Genomic DNA, 22072 nt, shown 5'->3' on the forward strand with positions numbered 1-22072 from the left:
AGGCAAATGTGCTACCTCTGTGCTATCTCTCCGGCCCATTGGATGTGTTGAGTTAAGGGGCAGGTGGGCCTGTGCACACGCAGGGTCACACAGGATTTATGATCTGTAAACCCACTGGCCTTCAGTCTGCAGCTCTGGGAGCTGGACTGCCCTTTGCTGGGGAATGGGGGGGGGGGCGGGGCGGGTTTCAGAGTTGTTAACACCATAAAGTCAAATGTTTATTCCTGTGTCTCTGGCTTCTTTCTGATTGTTTGTTTTTGTTTTTGTTTTGGGACCTCACCCATCGGCGGTGCTCAGGGGTTATTCCTGACTCTTTGCTCAGAAATCATTCCTGGGACCCGGAGAGATAGCACAGTGGCGTTTGCCTTGTAAGCAGCCGATTCAGGACCAAAGGTGGTTGGTTCGAATCCCGATGTCCCATATGGTCCCCCGAGCCTGCCAGGAGCTATTTCTGAGCCAGGAGTAACCCCTGAGCAACGCCGGGTATGGCCCAAAAAACAAAAAAAGAAAAAAAGAAAAGAAGTCATTCCTGGAAGACTCAGGGGAGGAGCCCTATGGGATGCCAGGAATTTAACTCAGGTCGGCCGCTTGCTGGGCAAATGCCCTACACACTGTGCAATCACTACAGCACCATCCTGTGTCTCTGGCTTCTTGCAGAAATATGTGGATGAGCAGAAAATCTCGTTGTCCGACTTTTTCTTGCGCTTGAACCCCAAGGGAACCACCATGATGCCCGTAGGTGACTTCCGGAAAGCTCTGCTGCAGGTACGCTGGTCCCAAGCAGGCACTGTGTGAGTACATACATGTTTATGAGTGTCCATCTGTGTAAGTCTGCACGTGAACACAGGAATGCATGCATATGAATTCATGAATAGGCTTGTGAGTGAATTCATGAAGGAGCTTACGTGCATAAGTGTGTGTATTAATTGTGTGCATGGGAGTACATGTATGTTTTTGTCTGTGTGAGTGTATGGATTGGGAGCATAGGAGTGTTTAGAAATGCATGCTGAGTGAGCTCACGTATGCGAAGACACAAGCAGACGTGTGTGAGTGTGTTCAGGAGATGACTGAGAGCCCCGTGCTCCCCTCACTGGGCTGTCCCTGGCTTCTGCAGCAGAACTATGTGTCTCTAAACCGACACAACATCCGGGACCTAATCAAGTTGCTGGAGGACTCATCAGGCAGTGTCGACCTCAGGTCAGCTGGGCCCATGGCCCGCCCCAGCACCTTCTGCCTCCCACGGGACCCAGAAGTCAGCTAGCTGGCTGAGTTGGCCTGAGCTGGGAGACACCTTGTTTTAGTGGCCCTCACTCCTCACCTACCTGGCAGCCTCTAACTGCTATCTCCTGGACCCAAAGCCAGCCCACATTTGAGAGGTGACATAGGGAGCAACGTGAGGCCCTGGTCTGTCAGAGAGGTCATGGGGCTGTGTGCGAGTATCCTGGTGGGCCAAAGAGGGAGGTGCCTATTAGGTAGGGATGGCACACAGACACGGAGGAAAGGCTGGGAGGCCAGACACAGACGTGGGGCCCAAGTGTTCTGCTGGGGAACAGCAAGTGAATTACTTGCCTCTGTTGTAACTCCCAGGCCAGATTTCCTGGAGATCTGGGTAAGGATATGATAAGGGTCATGAAGCTGCCAGCACTCTGGAGCCCTACCATGGGCCCAGGACTCTGCCTTAGTGTGCATGTGCCTGACCATGCTGCCATGAGCACTCAGTTATTCATCAGAACAGCACGCCTTTAGGAAGAGGGCATAATAGAGAAGGGCTTGGAGCCAGCCTGGGGTTCCTCAGACCTGGGGACCCATCTGGGAAGTTCTGGGACCCGACCCACCTCAACTTGGTCTCTCTTGGTCCTGCTGCAGTGCTGTGTCATCCTTAAAGAGAGGAAAGACAGGATTGTCCATCACCCCCAGAGAGCCTGCACATACCCCCCGCACTTCCTATGTAGCTCATATGTTTCTGGCAGGGCCTCCTGCTGGGGGAAGGGAGATAGTGCCCCCAAGCAGCCCAGGAGACCGTCCAAAGGCAGTGAAGTTGTGGCTTTGCAGAGAGCACTGCCTGGTCCTCAGCCTTGGGGAAGCACAAGTGGGTTTTGAGTGTGGGGACCCAAAGGGCAGGAGCTGAGGGTGGGGGTGTCGGGGTGGACTGACTGCCCCTCACATCACACCTTGCACTTTGGTGAGGTCTTGACTAAGGAGCACCATGGCACATGGTTTCCTCGTCGTTTGCCATTCCAAGCAGCAGCCCCTTGTGCAGTGACTCCATGCAGATCAGCAAGGAGACCCGGGGAGCCCCCAGGAATAGTTTCCAGCTTGCTCAGAGCTTTCCGTGTCCCTAAGCATAGTCTGTGCGCAGCAGGTATGGTGATGCTGGCATGGCTGCTGTCCTGGGCATGGGCATGGGCCAGACTGCCAGAGTTCTGGTACTAGCTCCACTTCTGCAAATCTCTGTGCCTCAGTTTCCCTGCTGGATCATAGGGTTGTTAACAACAACAATGATAATAATACCCATGGGATAGATGTTTTTGAAGATGAAGCGAGTCAACTCTGAAGTGCTTAGACACCACCTGGCAGGCAGCAGGCTCAGAAGACACGGTGTTTTATTCTGTGTTGTATTCTGTGTTTTAGCTTTGCGCAGGCACAGCACAGCGCTTCCTCACACTTTATAGAGCATGCCTCCATGATTTCCTTCAGTCTTTTACTGTCATTGTTTTTGTTTTGGGGACACCCCAGTAATGCTCAGGACTTACTCTTGGTTCTGATCTCAGGGATCACTCCTGACAGGGCTCAGGGAACTAGGGTATGATAGGGTATCATGGGTCGAACCCAGATTAGCCAGGTGCAAAGCAAGCACTTTACCTGCTTGCATACAGTCTTTGATTTTGTTTTGTTTTGAGAACACCAAACTGTGTTCAGGGCTTACTCCTGATTCTGTACATAGGGCTCATTCCTAGCAAGGCTCAGTTACCATATGGGATGGTGGGGATTGAACCTGGGTCAGAGCATTTTTTGCACTACCTGCTGTATTATTATTCCAGTCCACTGTCAGTCTATTAAATCCAGCACTTTTACCTTTATTTGGTTCTCTACACCTTATTTCTATGGCAGTTTATACTGATTGTTGGGGCTGGAGTGATAGCACAGGGGTAGGGCATTTGCTTTGCACACAGCAAACCTGAGTCCTCGAGCCTGCCAGGGGTAATTTCTGAGCACAGAGCCAAGAGTAAGCCTGAGTGCTGCTGGGTGTGCCCACCCCCCAAAAAAAGCATTGTTACTACAAATGACACTTTTACTCACATACTTCTATGGATATTGCCTGTATATCCAATATCTCTAAACCTAGATCTATGCATGAGCTTCTGACACATTCTAGAATTTAAATGAAAGGACTAAAGCATTAGTTTAGCAGGTAGGGCACTTATATTGGCCAAGCCAGGTTTGATCAACATCCCATATGGCCTCCCAGATACCACCAGGGAGGATTCCTAAGTGTAGAGCCAATAGGAACCCCTGAATATCACCAGGTATGACCCAAAACCCAAAACAGATATATCAAAAGATTGTCAGTGCCCCACTAACAGTGTCAAGTGCTGAGCTCTTCACGCCTGATGGTCACCTGGGCGAAAAAGAGTTTGCACTTGGTCTGGGTTGGGGGTGAGCCCATCTTCTTACTCCTGACAAACAGCATCCAGCAACTTGTCCCCTTATCTCCCAAACCAGTGCCGTCTCAAAGGAGAGATGGTCACTGCCTGGCATAGAAGAACAGGGCCAAGGAGGCACAGCCAGCCCAGAGGGGCACAGATCAAGAATGTATCTGCATCATTGATGGACAAACACCAAAGCCAATGCAGCAACAGCAAATAAAGTCGGTCTTGGATCATCTTGGCTACTGCTGCCAGTGCTGTGACCTGCCATGGTTGCGTGTGGAGGTGCCACTGGTCCTAGTGACAGACAAAGGGTGCATCCTCAGCAGACTCAAGAACCTTGGAGAGGGGCCAGAGAGATAGATAGCACAGTGGCGTTTGCCTTGCAAGCAGCCAACCCAGGACCCAAGGTGGTTGGTTCAAATCCCGGTGTCCCATATGGTCCCCTGTGCCTGCCAGGAGCTATTTCTGAGCAGACAGCTAGGAGTAACCCTGAGCACTGCGGGTGTGGCCCAAAAACCAAAAAAAAAAAAAAAAGAATTTTGGAGATGGCACATGACTCAGGTGTGAGAGCCTGGGTTCAAATCCCCAGCACCACATGCATTAAAAACAAAAGAAAGGGGGCTGTCGAGGTGGCACTAGAGGTAAGGTGTCTGCCTTGCAAGCGCTAGCCAAGGAAAGACCACAGTTCAATCCCCCGGCATCCTTTATGGTCCCCCCAAGCCAGGGCCAATTTCTGAGCGCTTAGCCAGGAGTAACCACTGAGCATCAAATGGGTGTGGCCTGAAAAAAAAAAAAAAGCAGAGGCCTGGGAATCCGGGGAGACTATTAGGAATGTGAAAGGGCTGCTAGGTGAGGTCTGTGGGTGCAAAAACAGTGCCCTGGTAGATGGTTGTAAACTAAGTCCAGGAGAGGGATAGCTGAGTCCAGGAGAGGGATAGCAGGAGAGGGATAGCTGGATGAACAGGCAGAGGCAGAGATGCTCAGGAAAGGCAAGGACCGGGGCCGGAGAGATAGCATAGAGGTAGGGCATTTGCCTTGCATGCAACAGGACAGTGGTTCGAATCCCAGCATCCCATATGTTCCTCCAAGCCAGCCAGGAGCAATTTCTGAGCATTGAGCCAGGAGTAACCCCTGAGCGCTGCCGGGTGTGACCCAAACACCAAAAAAAAAAAAAAAAAAAAAAAAAGGAAAGGAAAGGCAAAGACCACTGTCATTTGAAGCAATGGCTTTGGAGTCAGGAATAGAGTAGATCTGAGAGGCCAGGCATTGATAGTCATGGACTGTCCCTACCTGGACACCCAACCTTGAAGCTTCTCAGTTTCATGGTAAGGGAAACCTCTGTCTCCTCTAGGAATGTGCCTTCTGCATTTCTGTTGACAGTCCTTGGGAAAAATAAGACCCCAACATGGGCTGGGGTGGGAGCCAGGCTATGGGGGCTGGGGAGGTCCATCTGCTCCTCCTCAACGCTATGAAAGTTGCATGGTTGGTGCTCAATAAATCTTGTGGAGAGGACAAACACATGGTGCCTGGTGATTGTTTGGGGCAGGACTGGGAATGTTGGGGGGCATGCAGGAACCCTACCCTTGGTGCATAGGAGCTTAGTCAACAGTCTTGGGGTTGCTTGGCTTCATCTCTGAGTCCAAATCATTCTTTTCAGCTGGCATACCCCTCCAGTGGCCTTCCTCTCCCCTTTTCCTTCAAGGGCTCAACCCCAACCTGATTTCCACTGAGGCACGTCAAAGTTGGGGTGATGGTAAGGAAGAAATGCAATGAGTGGCTTGTGGGTTGAAATTCACATCTCACCACACATCTACACAGACATCATTGTTCAATTCCCCCCAAAATATTTTCCCCCAAGATATTTTGAAGGGTCTTTTTTAAACTTTATTTACTTATATATTTATTTATTTTGGTTTTTGGGTCACACCCGGCAACGCTCAGGGGTCACTCCTGGCTCTATGCTCAGAAATCACTCCTGGCAGGTTCAGAGGACCATATGGGATGCCAGGATTCGAACCACCATCCTCCTGCATGCAAGGCAAACACCCTACCTCCATACTATCTCTTCGGCTCAACTTTATTTATTAATTGATTGGTTGGTTGGTTTTGGGGCCACACCCAGTGGCGTACAGGGGTTGCTCCTGGCTTTGCACTCAGAAATTGCCCCTGGCAGGCTAGGGGACCATATGGGATGCCAGGAATCAAACTAGGTCCCTCCCAGTGGGCAGCATGCAAAGCAAATGCCCTACTGCTGAGCTATCTCTCCAGCCCCATTTTGAAGGGACTTGAGGTCACACCTGGTGATGATCAGAGTTTATTCCTGGCTCTGCACTCAAGAATCACTACTGGCAGTGCTAGGCAAGAGACTATATAAAATGCTAGGCTTGAGAGACAAAGTAATTGTACATGGGTTCTGTTTTATTTTTCTTAATGTTCTTTGGCTGGAAGTTCAAAGTTAAGATATCAGCAATGGGGCCCGGAGAGATAGCACAGCGGCGTTTGCCTTGCAAGCAGCCGATCCAGGACCAAAGGTGGTTGGTTCGAATCCCGGTGTCCCACATGGTTCCCCGTGCCTGCCAGGAGCTATTTCTGAGCAGACAGCCAGGAGTAACCCCTGAGCACTGCTGGGTGTGGCCCAAAAACCAAAAACCAAAAAAAAAAAGATGTCAGCAATGGGGCCCGGAGAGATAGCACAGCGGTGTTTGCCTTGCAAAAGGACCTAAGGTGGTTGGTTCAAATCCTGGTGTCCCATATGGTCCCCTGTGCCTGCCAGGAGCTATTTCTGAGCAAACAGCCAGGAGTCACCCCTGAGCACTGCCGGGTGTGGCCCAAAAACCAAAAACCAAAAAAAAAAAAAAAAAGATATCAGCAACGGGACTACTGAGAATTCTGTTTATGGGTGATTGTTCTTCCACTGTAACTTTACCTTGTCCTCTTTCTTTGCATCTTTGTTCTCATAATTAAAAATAAAAAATTAATAAAAAAAAATAAATAAATAAATAAATAAATGCTAGGGATCAAACCCAGGTTGGCTACATGCAAGGCAAATCCCCTTTCCATTTTACTAGAGCTCCAGCCTCAAATTCCCCCCAAAATCTAAGCCCTCTGAAGTCAAGGACCAGCTGAACTTTCTCCCTGGCTTTTGTCTCACTATCTTATAATTTTTTTTTATTTTTTTCTTTATTCTTTTTTTTTTCTTTATTCTTTTTCTTTTTCTTCTGTTTGGTGCCATGACTCGGATAATTTTTTAAGACACTGATTTACAAAGTTATTCATAGCTCAGTTTTAGACATACTGAGTTTCAGCACTGATCCCACCCCATGTCAACTTCCCAAGTTTCCCTCCCATACCCCACCCATAGCCAGATTTCTGGACAGGTTCATTTTTAGTTTTGGTGGTAGTAGATTGGGTCCCCTGCTTCAGTGTTTTCAAGTCAGCCTGTGGATATATAACTCTATGTCTCACTTCTCTAACCACCCATGTACCTGAGGCCCTCAACCCTTATTTTATTTTTATTTTTTATTTATTTATTTATTTATTTTGTTTTTTGGGTCACACCCAGCAGCGCTTAGGGGCTATGCCTGGCTCTATGCTCAGAAATCGCTCCTGGCAGGCTCGGGGGACCATATGGTATGCTGGGATTTGAACCACCATCCTTCTGCATGCAAAGTAAATACCTTATCTCCATGCTATCTCTCCGGCCCCCTTCATTTTATTTTTTGATATTTTTACCACATGTGGTGGTGCTCAGGAATTATTCCTGGGAACCATACTTGGTGTTGGGGATTGAGCCCTGTGGGCTCTATGCAGGCAAACACCTTACCCATCATGTCTCTTTCTAGCCTGACTAGGCCTTTTTATTTTATTTTTTTGATTTGGGGTCACACTGAGTGTTATTCAGGAGCTACTCCCAACTCTGCTCAGGAAACCATGTGGTACTGAGATTCAAACCCCAACCTCCTATATATGAAGCGTTTGCTCCAACCTGCTGAACTACTTCCTTGCCTTTTGGGGAGCAGTAGCAGAGGAACTGTCTTTTGAGCCTATTATAAATCATAAAATTCTCTGGCATGTCCCCGGTCACTCCAGCCACAAAGGTTTCTTGGTTTCTGGGACCACACAGTGACAGGATGTCTGTAGGCTGGTGGTTGGAGTTTCACCTCCAAGTTAGTGACAGACACTCAAGCCCCAGAGCTCCCCTGCCTGGCTCAAATGGGGCCACTCCCCGACGTGGAGCAATTCCTACTTAAGACCACTAGATGTCAGGCCTGCTCCAGAAGTCCTCGTCTAGCTCGTGCCTCCGATCTTACAGAAGTTTCCCCCAATGCCACGCAGTGTCGGCCACGCTACCTCTCACCTCCCAAATCATTACCCCCTGAACACCCCTGTATAAGATCAGGGCTCCGAAGGATCCCATCTTGCACCACAGAAGGTAGACATCTCCCTGGCTCAGTGTCCTTGCTGACCACTAAGGTTTCTTTTTTAAAAAAAAAAAAAAAAAAAAAAAAAAAAACTTGTTTCGGGCCTGGAGAGATAGCACAGCGGCGTTTGCCTTGCAAGCAGCCGATCCAGGACCAAAGGTGGTTGGTTCGAATCCCAGTGTCCCATATGGTCCCCCGTGCCTGCCAGGAGCTATTTCTGAGCAGACAGCCAGGAGTAACCCCTGAGCAACGCCGGTGTGGCCCAAAAACAAAAAACAAAAACAAAAACAAACTTGTCTCAAATAAAGGCATGGGGTGAGGAAGGAGATGGGGGTCATTGGTAGTGGAAAGGTTGCATTGGTGAAGGGGGGCATTCCTTTTTATAACTGAAACGCAACTACAAACATGTTTATAATCATTGTGCTTAAATAAATATTTCAATATTTGGGAAATTGGTGGTGGGAATGTTACACTGGTGAAGGGGGTGTTCTTTTCATGACTGTAATCATACAACTATAATCATATTTGTAATCACGGTGTTTAAATAAAGATAATTTAAAAATAAAAATAAATAAATGAAAAAAAAGATTAAAACTAAAAAAATTGGGCCCGGAGAGATAGCATAGCGGCGTTTGCCTTGCAAGCAGCCGATCCAGGACCAAAGGTGGTTGGTTCGAATCCCGGTGTCCCATATGGTCCCCCGTGCCTGCCAGGAGCTATTTCTGGCAGACAGCCAGGAGTAACCCCTGAGCACCGCCGGGTGTGGCCCAAAAACCAAAAAAAAAAAAAAAAAAAAAGAAAGGGGCCCGGAGAGATAGCACAGCGGCTTTTGCCTTGCAAGCAGCCGATCCAGGACCAAAGGTAGTTGGTTCGAATCCTAGTGTCCCATATGGTCCCCCGTGCCTGCCAGGAGCTATTTCTGATCAGACAGCCAGGAGTAACCCCTGAGCACCGCCGGGTGTGACCCAAAAACCAAAAAAAAAAAAAAAAAAAAAAAAAGAAAGAAAGAAAGAAAGAGGGGCTGGAGAGATAACATGGAGGTAAGGCATTTGCCTTGCATGCAGGACAGTGGTTTGAGTCCCAGCATCCCATGTGGTCCCCCGAGCCTGCTAGGAACGACTTCTTAGCATGGAGCCAGGAGTAATCCCTGAGCGATGTTGGGTGTGACCCAAAAAACAAACAAAAAAGGGCTGGAGAAATAGCATGGAGGTAGGGTGTTTGTCTTGCATGCAGAAGGATGGTTGTTTGAATCCCGGCATCCCATATGGTCCCCCGAGCCTGCCAGGAGCAATTTCTGAGTGTAGAGCCAGGAATAACCCCTGAGCATTGTAGGGTCTGACCCAAAAACCAAAATAATAAAAATAAATTAAAAAAAAATGGGGCCGGAGAGATAGCACGGAGGTAGGGTGTTTGCCTTGCATGCAGAAGGACGGTGGTTCTAATCCCGGCATCCCATATGGTCCCCCAAGCCTGCCAGGAGCGATTTCTGATCATGAAGCCAGGATTAACCCCTGAGCGCTGCCAGGTGTGACCCAAAAACAAACAAACAAACAAAATTACTCTTGGATGTATCAGGGACTATACCTCAGACAAAACCCTGGTTGGCCTTCGGCAAGACAAACTTCTTCCCCACTGTCCAAGGCAGGCACATTGAGCCACTGAGCCACCCTTGCCCCCTGGCCCTGTTAAGTCTTTTGCCCAAGTTCACCTGCCAGTAAGTGGCAACAGACTCTGACTCCCAAGGGGTTCTTACCACTGTTGTGCCTCTTCCTCTCCTGCTGCCAGGCAATGGTTTTATCCATAGGGGGATTGGAAGGCACGTGCCTGTTTACATCCTTTCTTACTTACATCCAAGTCTTCACACCAAGCCAGGCTGGATTGGGCAATGGGTAGGACATAGAGGTGCAGTGCTGGTAGTACTGTCCTGGGGCTGAGTTTTCAAGGCTAGAGTGGACTAAGCCACCTTCTGTGACCAGAACTATAAAGTGGTAAACATGCACATTCTGGCTTCACCTTGAGCAAGTTCTTGGGCTTCCTGGAATCTCCGTGTCCTCCTCGGTACATGGAGATGAGCCTGGCACATCCTACCCCAAAGTACTCTGGGTAATACCAGCCTGGATCTAGCATCTACTGAATGTTTAATAGTAGCAGGGCCATGCTAGAGAGGAGGGTATCCCTCATGGGAAGGGACTCGGGGGTTTGGGGGATACAAGCAAGGCACATAAGGGGCCCACTAGACAGTTGGCAGCTTTAAAACATCCCTACATGACCTGAAAGAGAGCAGAGCAGGTAAGTCCTGGTATACAGCCAACTTCAAATGCCCAGCACCACAAAACCAAGAATGATCCTCAAGGTACAGAACCAGAGGTGTCCTCTGAGCACAGCCAGGAGTGGCTCTTAAACCCAAAATAGATAAGGAAATAATCAGATACCCACACATCAGTCTGTGACAGATGCTGGTGAAGCAGGATCTTTTGGGGGGTGCTGGGTGGGTGGCTGGGGCCACACCCAGCTGTGCTCAGGGCTTACTCCTGGCTGTGCTTGTGGATCATTGCTCATGGCTTAAGGCCCACATGCAATGTAAGTCGGCTATTCAAGGCAAGCTGCACTACCTATTTCTCAGGCCAGAGACCAGCTGCAGAACATGAGTACAGAGAACTGCTGGCCTTCCTCACTGCCAGTGTTTGACTTTCCCCCGCGTGACTGAATATGCCCCATAATACATTCTTGGAAGATGCAGCCAGGAACTGAGTGGTACCTACATCAGACACCCACTCTCAGGAGTAGATTCAGAAGCTACTGTCCCAAACGCCCAAAAACCCCAGAGCATTTATTCCTGCTGGAAGCTACAGCTTTGCAGCTAGAGTCCATGGAGCAGGAGGTGGAGATGAGGGTTCCTGGGCTTTTACCTGCCTGTTCTAGGGTATTTGACTGCCTTGCCAATGAGGCGCCAGGGTCAGGGAAAGTGGGAAGTGGGATTAGTAAAATAAAGACAATGATTGGCAGGGCTGCAGATCAGTGGCCTTGAGTAGAAGGATAGGAAGTTTGTGTCTCAGAAAACTGACATCCTCATGGAAGGGAAACACACATGGGGCCAGGCAAGTTCATGGTACCTTTAAAGATAGGATATTGGGGGTGGGGGGGGGGAACTCGTGCATCTTTGCAGACCTCACCACTACCTTGAAGAGTTTGTAGGTTAACTGGCATGAGGTGGGGGTGCCTGCCACGGTGACCAAGATGAATGAGACACAGGCTGGAACATAAGCAGGTTTTTTTTTCTCAAGTTCAAAACTTCAAAACCCCCTTGGAATTTCCCGAGTCACAGGAGCATCCTGGTTATGCTCATGAGGCAGCTAAAGAGGCTATTTCCAGGGATTCTTGAAAGTCCTTTCTGCTTCCTGGGCAGTGCTAGAAAGTTCTGTTCTGGAGCTGCCCTGACTCTTCTCCCATAATAACTCCTTTTGGCAGCGCCCAAATCCTTGGTACAAAACAGGGATCAGACACAAAACCCACACTTGGCTGTAAGAGCCCCAGGTTCCATCCTCAGAAAAGAGGAGCTAGCCCCTAGAGCTGAGACACCAGCACACCAGGAAGGCCCCAACTCCTCCAACTACAGGGAACCCCACAATTGTAGTTGGATGGTCAGAAGGGCAAGGGTTCTGGGATTTCCATCTCAGCTGGCAACTGGAGTGGGGAGATTTCTTGGGGAGCTGAACATCAGAGACTAAGACACACTAAGTTAGTGTCTGGGCTGTTCTCCCAGGACGGGACACTCTACAGCTCACGTCTGAACTTCTGAGATTTGCTGTGTGTGCTTCAATATGTCCATGCCCAGGGAGAGGAGAGGAGAGGAGAGGAGAGGAGGGGAGAGAGGAGAGGGAAGAAGTGGGAGAGAAAGGAGAGGATTGCCAGCCTACCAGCACCCTACCAGGGAGGCTTCTTTGCAACTACACTTCTCCCCACAATTGTAGCTCCCTTTACCAGCAGAGGGCACCCTCGTTCCACATTTCTCCAGCTCAATCAAGCCCAGGGCTTCAGAACCTTAAAGCATGGATGACCCAAACTGACCCAGGAACACCAAATTCTTACCAGTGTCTGGGAGGGAAAAAAGTCTTTCTGCACACCTGTAGCAGGCTTTAACGACCCAGATCCAGGGAATGTATGATGCAGAATGCATCTTGCCTGGAGCAGATCCCGCCACTGTGAGGCCTGAGCACATACATTTCGGACCATTCATTGCTTGGTTTGGTTCTTGGGCTACACCCAATTGTGATGAGAATTTATGTTAGGTTCAGTGCCCAAGGATAACACTTGACAATGCCCAGGGAACAATGCAGGGTTAGGCTCAAACCTGGATATCCCAGCGGCTGGAGAGATAGCACAGTGGGTAGGGCATTTGCTTTGCATGTGACCAACCTGAATTCGATTCCCGGCACCCCGTATGGTCCTCTAAGCAACCCCAGGATTGATTCCTGTGTGCAGTCAAGTGATCCCTGAGCATCACTGGGTGCGGCCTAAAAGCAAACAAAAACATGGTAGAGAGGGAGGGAGTGGATAGGGAGGGATAATGAAATTCTTCCCAGTTACTCCTGGGGTCCCTCCTGTTCCTATCAGTTGGTGCCTCAAAAAAAGGAGCTGGTGGGTAGGGAGGTGGTAGGGCCTAGGAAAAGTGGACCCACTCTGTGTTCTGGGATGCAACGAGAGCCAGGGAAGGAAGACTTAATCATGGGAACCAGCCTGAGGCCCAGCCTGGCTCCCCTCTCAAAAACCAAGCCCAGCAGAGCCTTGTTCCTTGGCAGACAGGGCCTAGCCTGTGCCAGACACTGGGGCGGAACCTGGCCCCAAAGCCTGGACAGGAAGCAGACCGCTAATCCCCACCCCATTAAAATGCAGATGTGAGGGTGAGTCTCCTTAGGCTTTCATTCTCTACCAGACTTACAGTGTGTGGCCAGCCAAGCTGGAGGGAAGGGTGAGGGTGGGTGAGGGACAGAGGCCAGGCTTCTTCTGCAAGCCCTTGTGGGCCCACTTCAGAATTGGGTCTCACCTCCACTCTGTGGCCCAGTGCACAGTGGAGGAGAAGCAGGAGAGAAAATGATGGAGGGGACAGGAGAGATTGTGTGGGGGAAAGTACTGGCCTTGCATTGTGGCTGACCCAGGTTGATTCCCAGCAGTGCATATGGTTTTTTGACCATCACCAGGAGTGATTCCAGAGAACAGAGCCAAGAGTGAAGTCACACTGGGTATGATTTCTCTAAGGAAGGAAGGAAGGAAGGCAGGAAGGAAGGAAGGAAGGAAGGAAGGAAGGAAGGAAGGAAGGAAGGAAGGAAGGAAGGAAGGAAGGAAGGAAGGAAGGAAGAGGGAGGAGGGAGGGAGGGAGGGAGGGAGGGAAGAGAGAGAGGAGAAGAGGAAGAAAGGAAGGAAAAAATAGGAGAAAGAAAGGAAGGAAAGAAAGAAAGAAAGAAAGAAAGAAAAGAAAGAAAGAAAGAAGAGAAAAGAAAGAAAAGAAAGAAAGAAAGAAAGAAAGAAAAGAAAGAAAGAAAGATAAGAAAGAAAGAAAGAAGAAAGAAAGAAGAAAAGAAAGAAGAAAGAAAGAAGAAAGAAAGAAAGAAGAAAGAAAGCAAAGAAAGAAAGAAAGAAGAAAGAAAGAAAGAGAAGAAAGAAAAGAAAGAAAGAAAGAAGAAGAAAGAAAGAAGAAAAGAAAAGAACAAGAAGAAGAAAGAAGAAAGAAAGAAAGAAAGAAAAGAGAAAAAGAAGAAATAAAGAAAGAAAGAAAGAAAGAAAAAAGAAAGAAAAAGAAAGAAAGAAAGAAAAAGAAAGAAAGAAAAAGATAGATGCTAGGGCCTAGGTGACCTGAACAGTGGTGCAGGGTGTAAGGCATCTGCTTGTGCACACTAGCCTAGGATGGACAGCGGTTCGATCCCCCCGGCATCCCATATGGTCCCCCAAGTCAGGAGCTATTCTGAGCACATAGCCAGAAGTAACCCCTGAGCATCACCAGGTGTGGCCCTAAGAACGGAAAAAAGAAAAAAAAAAAAAGAAAGAAGAAAGAAGAAGCTGCAGGCAAACAACTGTGCAGTTTCTCCCTATGTGCTTTTGAGTCCCTACACGCCACCTGGGGACAGCAGAGGCCACTCATCATCCAGGCGTGAGGGGCTGGGCATTTCCTTAGCAGTGACTATAAGGGGTGGGCAGGGAGAGAAGCCACAGAACAAGGCTCCCATCCTAGGTTGGTACAAGGCAGCCTACGTCAGAGCTGCCAGGGCCCACGTCTGAGGCTTGTGGACCTCGACCCTGTTCAGGAGGGTCATTTCTGTAGACACGAATGTGAGGACATGTAGTCCAACGTATGCTCGGGCCTGTGTCAACCTTCACAGGCATCTAGGGAAAGGTTACCTGCCCCCAAATTAAAAGCAGGGCATTGGACCCGAGCAATAGCACAGGGTAGTAGGGAAGTTCACCTTGCACACAGCTGACCAGGCTTGGATCCCCGGAATCCCACCATGGTTTGGTTGGTCTCCTGAGCCTGCCAGGAGTGATTTCTGAAGGCAGAGCCAGGAGTAACCCCTGAGCACAGCTGAAGTTGGCCCCCAAACCCAAAAAATAAAATAAAATAAATAAAATTGGGGTGGCTGCCATAATCTGATCTCAAACCAGTTGCAGAAATAGGTTGGCCTAGTCATTAGTTTTATGCTCCAGGACTTTCTAGACCCCGTGCCCATCCTCAGGAGTAGGACAGTCTCCAGAAGACCTGGTGAGCTTTGAAAATGACCAGGCAGAAGTAGAGTTCCAGAAAGAAACAAATGGAAGGTGCAAGGGATAAAGGGGGGCCCTGAGGAGATGCCCCCACAGGAGGCTCATTCCAAGCAGCCAAACACACTTGGACTGCAGACAGGGGCCCTTGGCGCCTCGGTAGATGGGAGGGTGGGTCCCCCACAAACCGCAGGCTCTGGCCACTGACTCACACACCGTTCATCAGCAGCAAGCCTGGGTTCAGGTAAGGTTGAGAGTGTCCAGTACAGAATGTCCAACAATCAATAGGACTGGTTACATAATAATGTTATTTACAGAATTCTGGGTGCTCATTGACATTTCCTACTAGAGGAATATTTAATGATCTGGAAAGATATATAGTTGGTGGAGGAGCGGTTTATGTGAAAATAGGTTGTGAAAAATATACAGAAAACACTGAGATTTTATTTCCACAGGTGAGGGGGATGGAAATAGTAGCAGGGGCTTTTTTAGGCACCAGGAGGGGGGAGTGATATTCTGAGGCACACCGTGGTCGGTAGCCCAAGGACAAGCTGTTGGTAAAGCCAAGTGGGCCTTACTTGGCTTCTCCAATGGGGTTGAGGCCTCGGAGAAGCACAATAGTTGAGAAGCAGCGTCCAGGGCCCCAACAGTGTGGTGAGGGACGGACTTTTCTAGAGGGGCGGCAGGCAGGCAGGCAAGATGGGCACCTGTGCCAGCTGGGAGCACACTGACCTGACTCCTTCTGCACCCTAACTCAAAGAGACTGACTGGGCAGGTACTGAGTTAACATTGGGTGCATGGAGCAGTTAAAGGGGCGACGTGCTCGTGTTTTGCATTTGTGCCTCGTCTGTATTAAAGGGGTGAAGGTGCCCTTGCTCAGAAATCACAAGCATGCATTCTGTATTCAGTCATCCAGAAACTGTTATTCTCACCCCCTGGAGACCCAAACAATGCTCCTTTGAAGGCTCATTTTTAAATAGTTTTTGATACCCTAACAACCTGGAATGAATTTGTTGTCGATAGAATCTACCTAGAGAGATAATTTTTTTGGTATGTCTTTTTGACCCACAATTGACCATGCTTGAGGTAACATTACTCTGGTTCTGCACTCAGGAACCACTCTTGGCAGGATTCGGGGGACCATATAGGATGCCAGAGATCAATCTTGAGTTGGTTTTGTTTTTGGACAACACAAAGCAGTGCTCAGGGGTTACTCCTAGCTCTGTGCTTAGAAATCGCTCCTAGCAGGCTCATGGGATCATATGGAATGCTGGAGTCGAACCTGGGTAGGTTGCATGAAAGGCAAATGTCCTACCTGCTGTGCTACGCTCCAGCCCCTAAAACCTGACTTGGCTGCCATACTAGGCAAGTAGTGCTTTACCCTGTACTATTGCTTCTGGCCCCAGACATAATTTTTTTTCAGACATACTATTTTAAAATCAGCTTAAAGCCCTACCTGTGTTATCAAAAGCAGACACGTGGGGCCGGAGAGTAGCATGGAGGTAAGGTGTTTGCCTTGCATGCAGAAGGATGGTGGTTCAATTCCCAGCATCCCATATGGTCCCCTGAGCCTGCCAGGAGAGATTTTTGAGCCTAGAGCCAGGAGTAACCCCTGAGCGCTGCCGAGTATGAACCCCCCCCAACAAAAGAAAAAAGAAGCAGACATGTAATATAAAAGAACATCTATTTCTGTGTCTAAATGTCCAGCCTTGAGTACATTAAAAGTCAACCTCTGGAGTCAGAAAGATGAAACAGAGGGAGGTCACTTGCCTTGCATGTGGCTGACCAGGGTTCAATCCCCTCATTCCATATGGTTCCCTCAAGCACTGCCATTAAGTCCATTCAAAGACAACATCTGCCCCCATCCCTACTCCTGCAGACACACACATTTCCACTCTCCCTAGAGACACTCAAGACTAAAAACATCGGGCCCGGAGAGATAGCACAGCGGCGTTTGCCTTGCAAGCAGCAGATCCAGGACCAAAGGTGGTTGGTTCGAATCCCGGTGTCCCATATGGTCCCCCGTGCCTGCCAGGAGCTATTTCTGAGCAGACAGCCAGGAGTAACCCCTGAGCAACGCCGGTGTGGCCCAAAAAAACAAACAAAAAAAAAAGACTAAAAACATCGTATTCCAATCATCATTCCTGGCATATGATAAAGAACCTTCTGTGAGCAGGCGCTGTTTTTGTCCTGAAGCCATCTGACCTGCACAAGGCTTTAAGGTAGGTACTCCTCTTAGCTCTATTTGACAGAAGAGAACCATGAGCCCAGAGAGGTTGAATTAATCACCCTAAATTGCACAGCCTAGGGAGCAGAGAAGTATCATTTCAGCAGGGCAGATGAGCTTCCCTTAGGGAGGAGGCTTCTGGGTGGGACCTGGGTGGCACTGCCACATCTCCGCTTCAAAGCTGTTGGTCTTATAGGTTGTCCATTGTTTTGTGTTTTTGTTTGTGTGTGTGTTTGTCTGTTTAGGATGTTCAGGGGTTACTTCTGGTCCTATATTCAGGAATTACTTCTAGCAGTGCTAGGGGACCATATGGAATACCAGGGCTCAAACCCAGGTAGGACAAACACATTATTTTCTTTCCAACCCTGAGCTGTCAGTTCTTGGATTAGCCTGTGCACATTGGCCTGCACCCCTGACTTCTGCCTGCATTTTGGGAGCCAATAGCACCCCCAAGGTGTCTCCACATGGGCCAGAGAGATACTCCAGGAAGGGGCTAAGTCTTTGCATATAGCTGACCCCAATTCGATCCCCAGCACACTTATGGCCCTTGAGCACCTCCAGGACTGCTCTAATCCCCCTCAAAACATGTCTATGCATTGTCAAATGTCCCTGTGGATTGGGGGATTTAAATCTGAGACCCAAGAGAAGGTATCCCCTAAACTTGATTAGGTGGTTCAGATACAATTCCTAGAGCTAGAGGGGCTGGACAGGTAGCACATCTGCTAAGGTCTGCCTTGCACACAGCTAATCCCTACATGGTCCCTGGTCCACCAGGAGTGATCTCTGAATGCAGCAGAGCCAGGAGTAACCTGAGCCTCACCGAATGTGAGCCTCACCGAATGAGACTCCCCAAAGCAAATACACAAACCAAAAGCCAGCCTTTCTGGAGCTAAGAAAGCTTCCCGGTACCTGGGGGAGCGAGGAGGGGTGCAGGTGAAGGACAGGACTGTAGAGGATGTGGGTGGAGACACCTTGGCACATACCAGGTGCCCCCTGAGGAGAGCCTGGCTCCAGCCCCAAGGGAGAAGCCTTGCTGCAAACATTCCAGAAGTGGGACCCTGTCCCACAAGGTACCCCTTCCACACACCCCAGGGGGCCTGTGTAGCTTCCAGACCCTGGAATGAAGCCCAAGACCCATTTTCTGCTCATTCCTCAGCCCAGCCTTCTGACCTCTCCTTGGCCTCAGCAGGCAGACAAGAAGGGCTCCTGGCCAAGAACCCTGAAAGGAGTGGGGTACAGCAGCCTGAGGCTGGCGGGGTGGGGAAGGCCCTGCTCCCCCCCCACACAAACACACACCCCTGCCCCCACCTCCCAGCTCACGGAGCCTCTCTGGGGAGGCGGGTTCCCAGGCAGGCCTCTGGCCACTGCAAGGCTCTTGGCTGCAGTAAGTGGAGTCCGAGCCAGGGGTGATGTCACACCTCTGCGGAGTGGAGCCAGGGTGACTTTGAACATGGCCTTACCTTGGCTGAGCACACTTGCATTTGGGGGGTTGGGGGTGCACTTGATGAGCTGGAACATTCCTGTGTAGATTTTCTGGCTTGCAGATGAAAGGCCTCTTGGACAAGGCCCCCTGCTGCCCCAGCTCCTTCTGCCCTCAAACTCCATCCAGCGTCTGTCCCTCTCCTGGGGGCCCTAGAGAATGCAGAAGTGGGCCCGCGTCCGAGGCCTCCCCAGAGACCCTTCTATGTTGATTGGCTCGTTATGGACATTTTCTCAGTGGGTCACTTATAAGACCTCTCCGGCTATGAAAGGCAGGACTGACGTACATTTCCAAGAATGGAGCAGGCTAGAAAATTCTGAATCCAAATCTAGTGCCGTCACCTCCAGACACAAAACAAAACCCAGCTTCAGGGGCTGGAGAGATCCCAGCACAGAGAGGAAGATTGTAGAAAGCCTAGGTTTCAATCCCTGGAACCACATGTTGACAGCCCTGCTACAAAATGCAACCGATATACAGAGCAACACAAAGGTGAAGGCTCAAGAGCACAGTTAAGGCCTGGTGCCACTGTTTGAACCCCTGGATTAAACTATTGCCTGAGGGCCACAGAGGTAGTACAGCAACCTTGTACACAACTGACCCAGGTTCTATGCACGCAGCCAACCGTGGATGGACCTTAGTTCTATTCCTGGCATCCTATATGGTCCCCCGAGCCTGCCAGGAGCAACTTCTGAGTTCAGAGCCAGGAGTAACCTCTAAGCACTACCGGGTGTGACCCAACACTCCCCCAAAAGTGACCCCTCAGTCTAGCGTCAAGAATAATCCATAAGCATGGCTGAGTGTGGCCTCCAAACAAAACAAAACAAAACAAAGCCTGGGCAGAGCAATAGCACAGCAGATAGGGCATATGCCTTGCATGCAGTCAACCTGGTTTTGATCACTGACACCCCCCAGATGGTCCCAAGCACTGCCAGGAGTGATTTCTGTGCACAGAGCCAAGAGAAACCTCTGCATGTGGCCCAACTCCCTCCCCCTCCTAAAAAGAAAGAAAACAAAGCAAATAAAAACTGCCTGAATCTCTTTGCAGTAAAAATTCCCTCTTTCCTGAGGTTGTTTAACTGGAGTGTAATTTCCCACTGAATCACTTAATATAACCCGTTAGCAGTAGAGCCATGAGAGGGGGTGCCAAGCTCCTAGATGGGCCCCACATTGCAGAAGCCTTAGTACTTCTCACCTACTTTGTGCCAGTCTCCTAGCCTCAGGCTGTGGGCTGGGGCTTTCCTAACCAACCCAGTATCTGCCAGCTCAGATTTTAAGGCAATCTTTAAATGGTCATCCTGACCCCCAGTACTGGGAGTTCCCTGAACTGCCTACATGCACACGCAGATCACAGCAAACTGCAGTCTGCAGACACTTGTGCTCTGCAGTGTTCCGCTTTGTCTACACTGAAGAGCCTTCTCCTAGATGCATGTGCTGAAGTCCTAACATCATAGGACTGTGTCTATATTTGGGGCCATTAAGAAGGAACTATTTCTGAGCTGGAGGGATAGTACAGCAGGTAACTATTTGCCTTGCACATGGCCAATCTGGATTCGGTCCCCAGCATCGCATATAGACCCTGAGCCCACCAGGATTGATCCCTGAGTGCAGAGTCAGGTGTAAGCCTTGAACACTGCCAGGTGTGGACCTGGGAGGGAGGGAGGGAAGGGAGGGAGAGGAGGAGAAGGGGAGAGGGGGAAAGCGAGAGAGTGAGAGGGAGGGAGAGAGAGAGAGAGAGAGAGAGAGAGAATATTAAGGTTAAATGAGGACATAAGGATTCTATTGGGATCCAAATCCAAATAGATTGCTTTGTGTTTTTGTGTTTTGTTTTGTTTTTGCAAAAGAGGAAAAGAGACATCTCTCCTCTCCTCTCTTTCTCTCTCTCTTCACTCCACCCCTTCTGCCCCCATAACAAGTGCATACATTAAAGGAGGAAGGAAGAAAGAGGGAAGGCGGGAGGAGGGAATGAAGGAAAAGGGAGGGAGGAAGAAAGGAAGGAAGGGAGGGAGAAAGAAAGGGAAGACAGAAGGAAGAAAGGAAGGGAGGAAGGGAAGTAGGGAGGAAAGAAGGAAGGGAGGGAAGAGGGAGGAAGAAAGGAAAGAAGGAAGGGAGGGAGAGAGGGAAGAAGGGAGGGAGAGGAGGAAGGAAGGGAGGAAGGAAGGAAAGAAGGAAGGAAGGAAAGAGGGAAAGGAGAGAGGGATGGAGGGAGGGAAGAAGGAAGGGACATAGAGGCAACTGTAGGAAGGCTGCTGTTTGCACTCCTGGAAGAGGGCCCTTGCAGCAATATAGGTCAGTCTATAGGGTGCTTACCTTTCAATCAACTTAGGTTTGATCTCTGGCACCCCATATGGTCCTCCTCAAGCACCACCAGGAACAATGTAACACACACACCACATCACATTAAACCACCACCACCACCACCACCACCCACACACACACACACACACACACACACCACCCATCCTGGTCCAGTTGGGATGGAAAGGGGGGTGGTCTCCTTTTGATGGAGTCTGAAACCCAGCAGGTGGCGCTGTAGAACCAGCAGGTGGAAGGGTTTCAAGGAAGGACTTTTCTGCTGTGCCAAATGCCCCCCTCTAGGGCCTGGGAAGCAAAATCCAAGAAGGGCAGGGAGGGAGCAGGAGCTGAGAAAGGGCAGGTCATGATCTGTGAGCCTGGGAAGCCAGCATCTCCATCCAAGGCCAGGGAAGGGTGAAAGCAGGCTAGCAGGCTCTGCACTCTGCTGAACACTTCACATCCCAGCAAGCCTCTGGGTGGGCCTGGGGGCTCCCACACCACATCCTCCCCATGCCTCATTCCAGGAGGTCAGTTCTGCTTCCTGGATCACAGAAGGGGTCAGTGAGCTGTGCTGCCAGCACCCACAGGGATAGGTTTCCACCCTTGTCCCGAAGTCAAACCAGTTCTGCAGCACTGAGGGGCTCATGGGGGTTATTTCTCTCCAAGGCCAAATCCCCAAAGGCCTTCAGATGGCTTCCTCCTCATCTTCCTGGGGCCACATCAACTCACCCTTGCTAGGTGCCCAAGCTGGTGGCCATGCCCCAGGTTGACTCTGGGGAACTCAGTATGGGGGGGGGGGGTGGGATGGAGGAGGGACACTTACCTCGAGGCCAAGACAAGCCTCCTGGCCAGTCCTCAGATCTTGTCACTACTGAGTGACCTGAGACTTAGATATAACCTCCATTCTTCCTTGTCCTTCCTTCTGGCCAGCGAGTGACCTTTCCAAGCCCTCAGTTCTCTGCGGCTTTCACCGCTAATCCTCAGCTATGCCTCTCTCCAGGCTCCCTGCATACAAGGCTGTATTTGTTGCAACCTTGCTGGACCAAACACGCACACCCGTGCATACCTAAGCAAATACATACACTCATGGGTGCAAACCCTGGCTCAGGTAGGGTTGCTGGAATTCTTCATGTGAGTCATGGGTTAGTTGGGTTTGCTAAGATAAGGAAGCCTCAATGAACTCAGACAAGCAGACATCTCACACACCCATTGTTCTAGGACCCCTTTGAGAACTAGCTGTGTGCTCATGGTT

General features: G+C 49.8%; 2 protein-coding genes across 2 annotated transcripts in view; one reads left to right on the forward strand and one right to left on the reverse strand.

The window, feature by feature from the left end:
• Positions 1 to 22072, reverse strand: part of LOC126004088 (peroxiredoxin-1) — a 1184503-nt gene that overhangs the window by 1140485 nt on the left and 21946 nt on the right. The gene's annotated exons all lie outside the window — the stretch shown is intronic.
• LRRC74A (leucine rich repeat containing 74A) overlaps positions 1 to 22072 on the forward strand; it is a 47348-nt gene that overhangs the window by 24300 nt on the left and 976 nt on the right. The window contains exons 12-13 of the mRNA XM_049770709.1: positions 658 to 765; positions 1115 to 1197. Of these exons, the coding sequence (XP_049626666.1) occupies positions 658 to 765; positions 1115 to 1197 (191 nt within the window). The remainder of the gene's footprint in view (positions 1 to 657; positions 766 to 1114; positions 1198 to 22072) is intronic.

Source organism: Suncus etruscus, chromosome 3 (assembly GCF_024139225.1).
Source record: "Suncus etruscus isolate mSunEtr1 chromosome 3, mSunEtr1.pri.cur, whole genome shotgun sequence".
Taxonomy (NCBI): Eukaryota; Metazoa; Chordata; class Mammalia; order Eulipotyphla; family Soricidae; genus Suncus; species Suncus etruscus.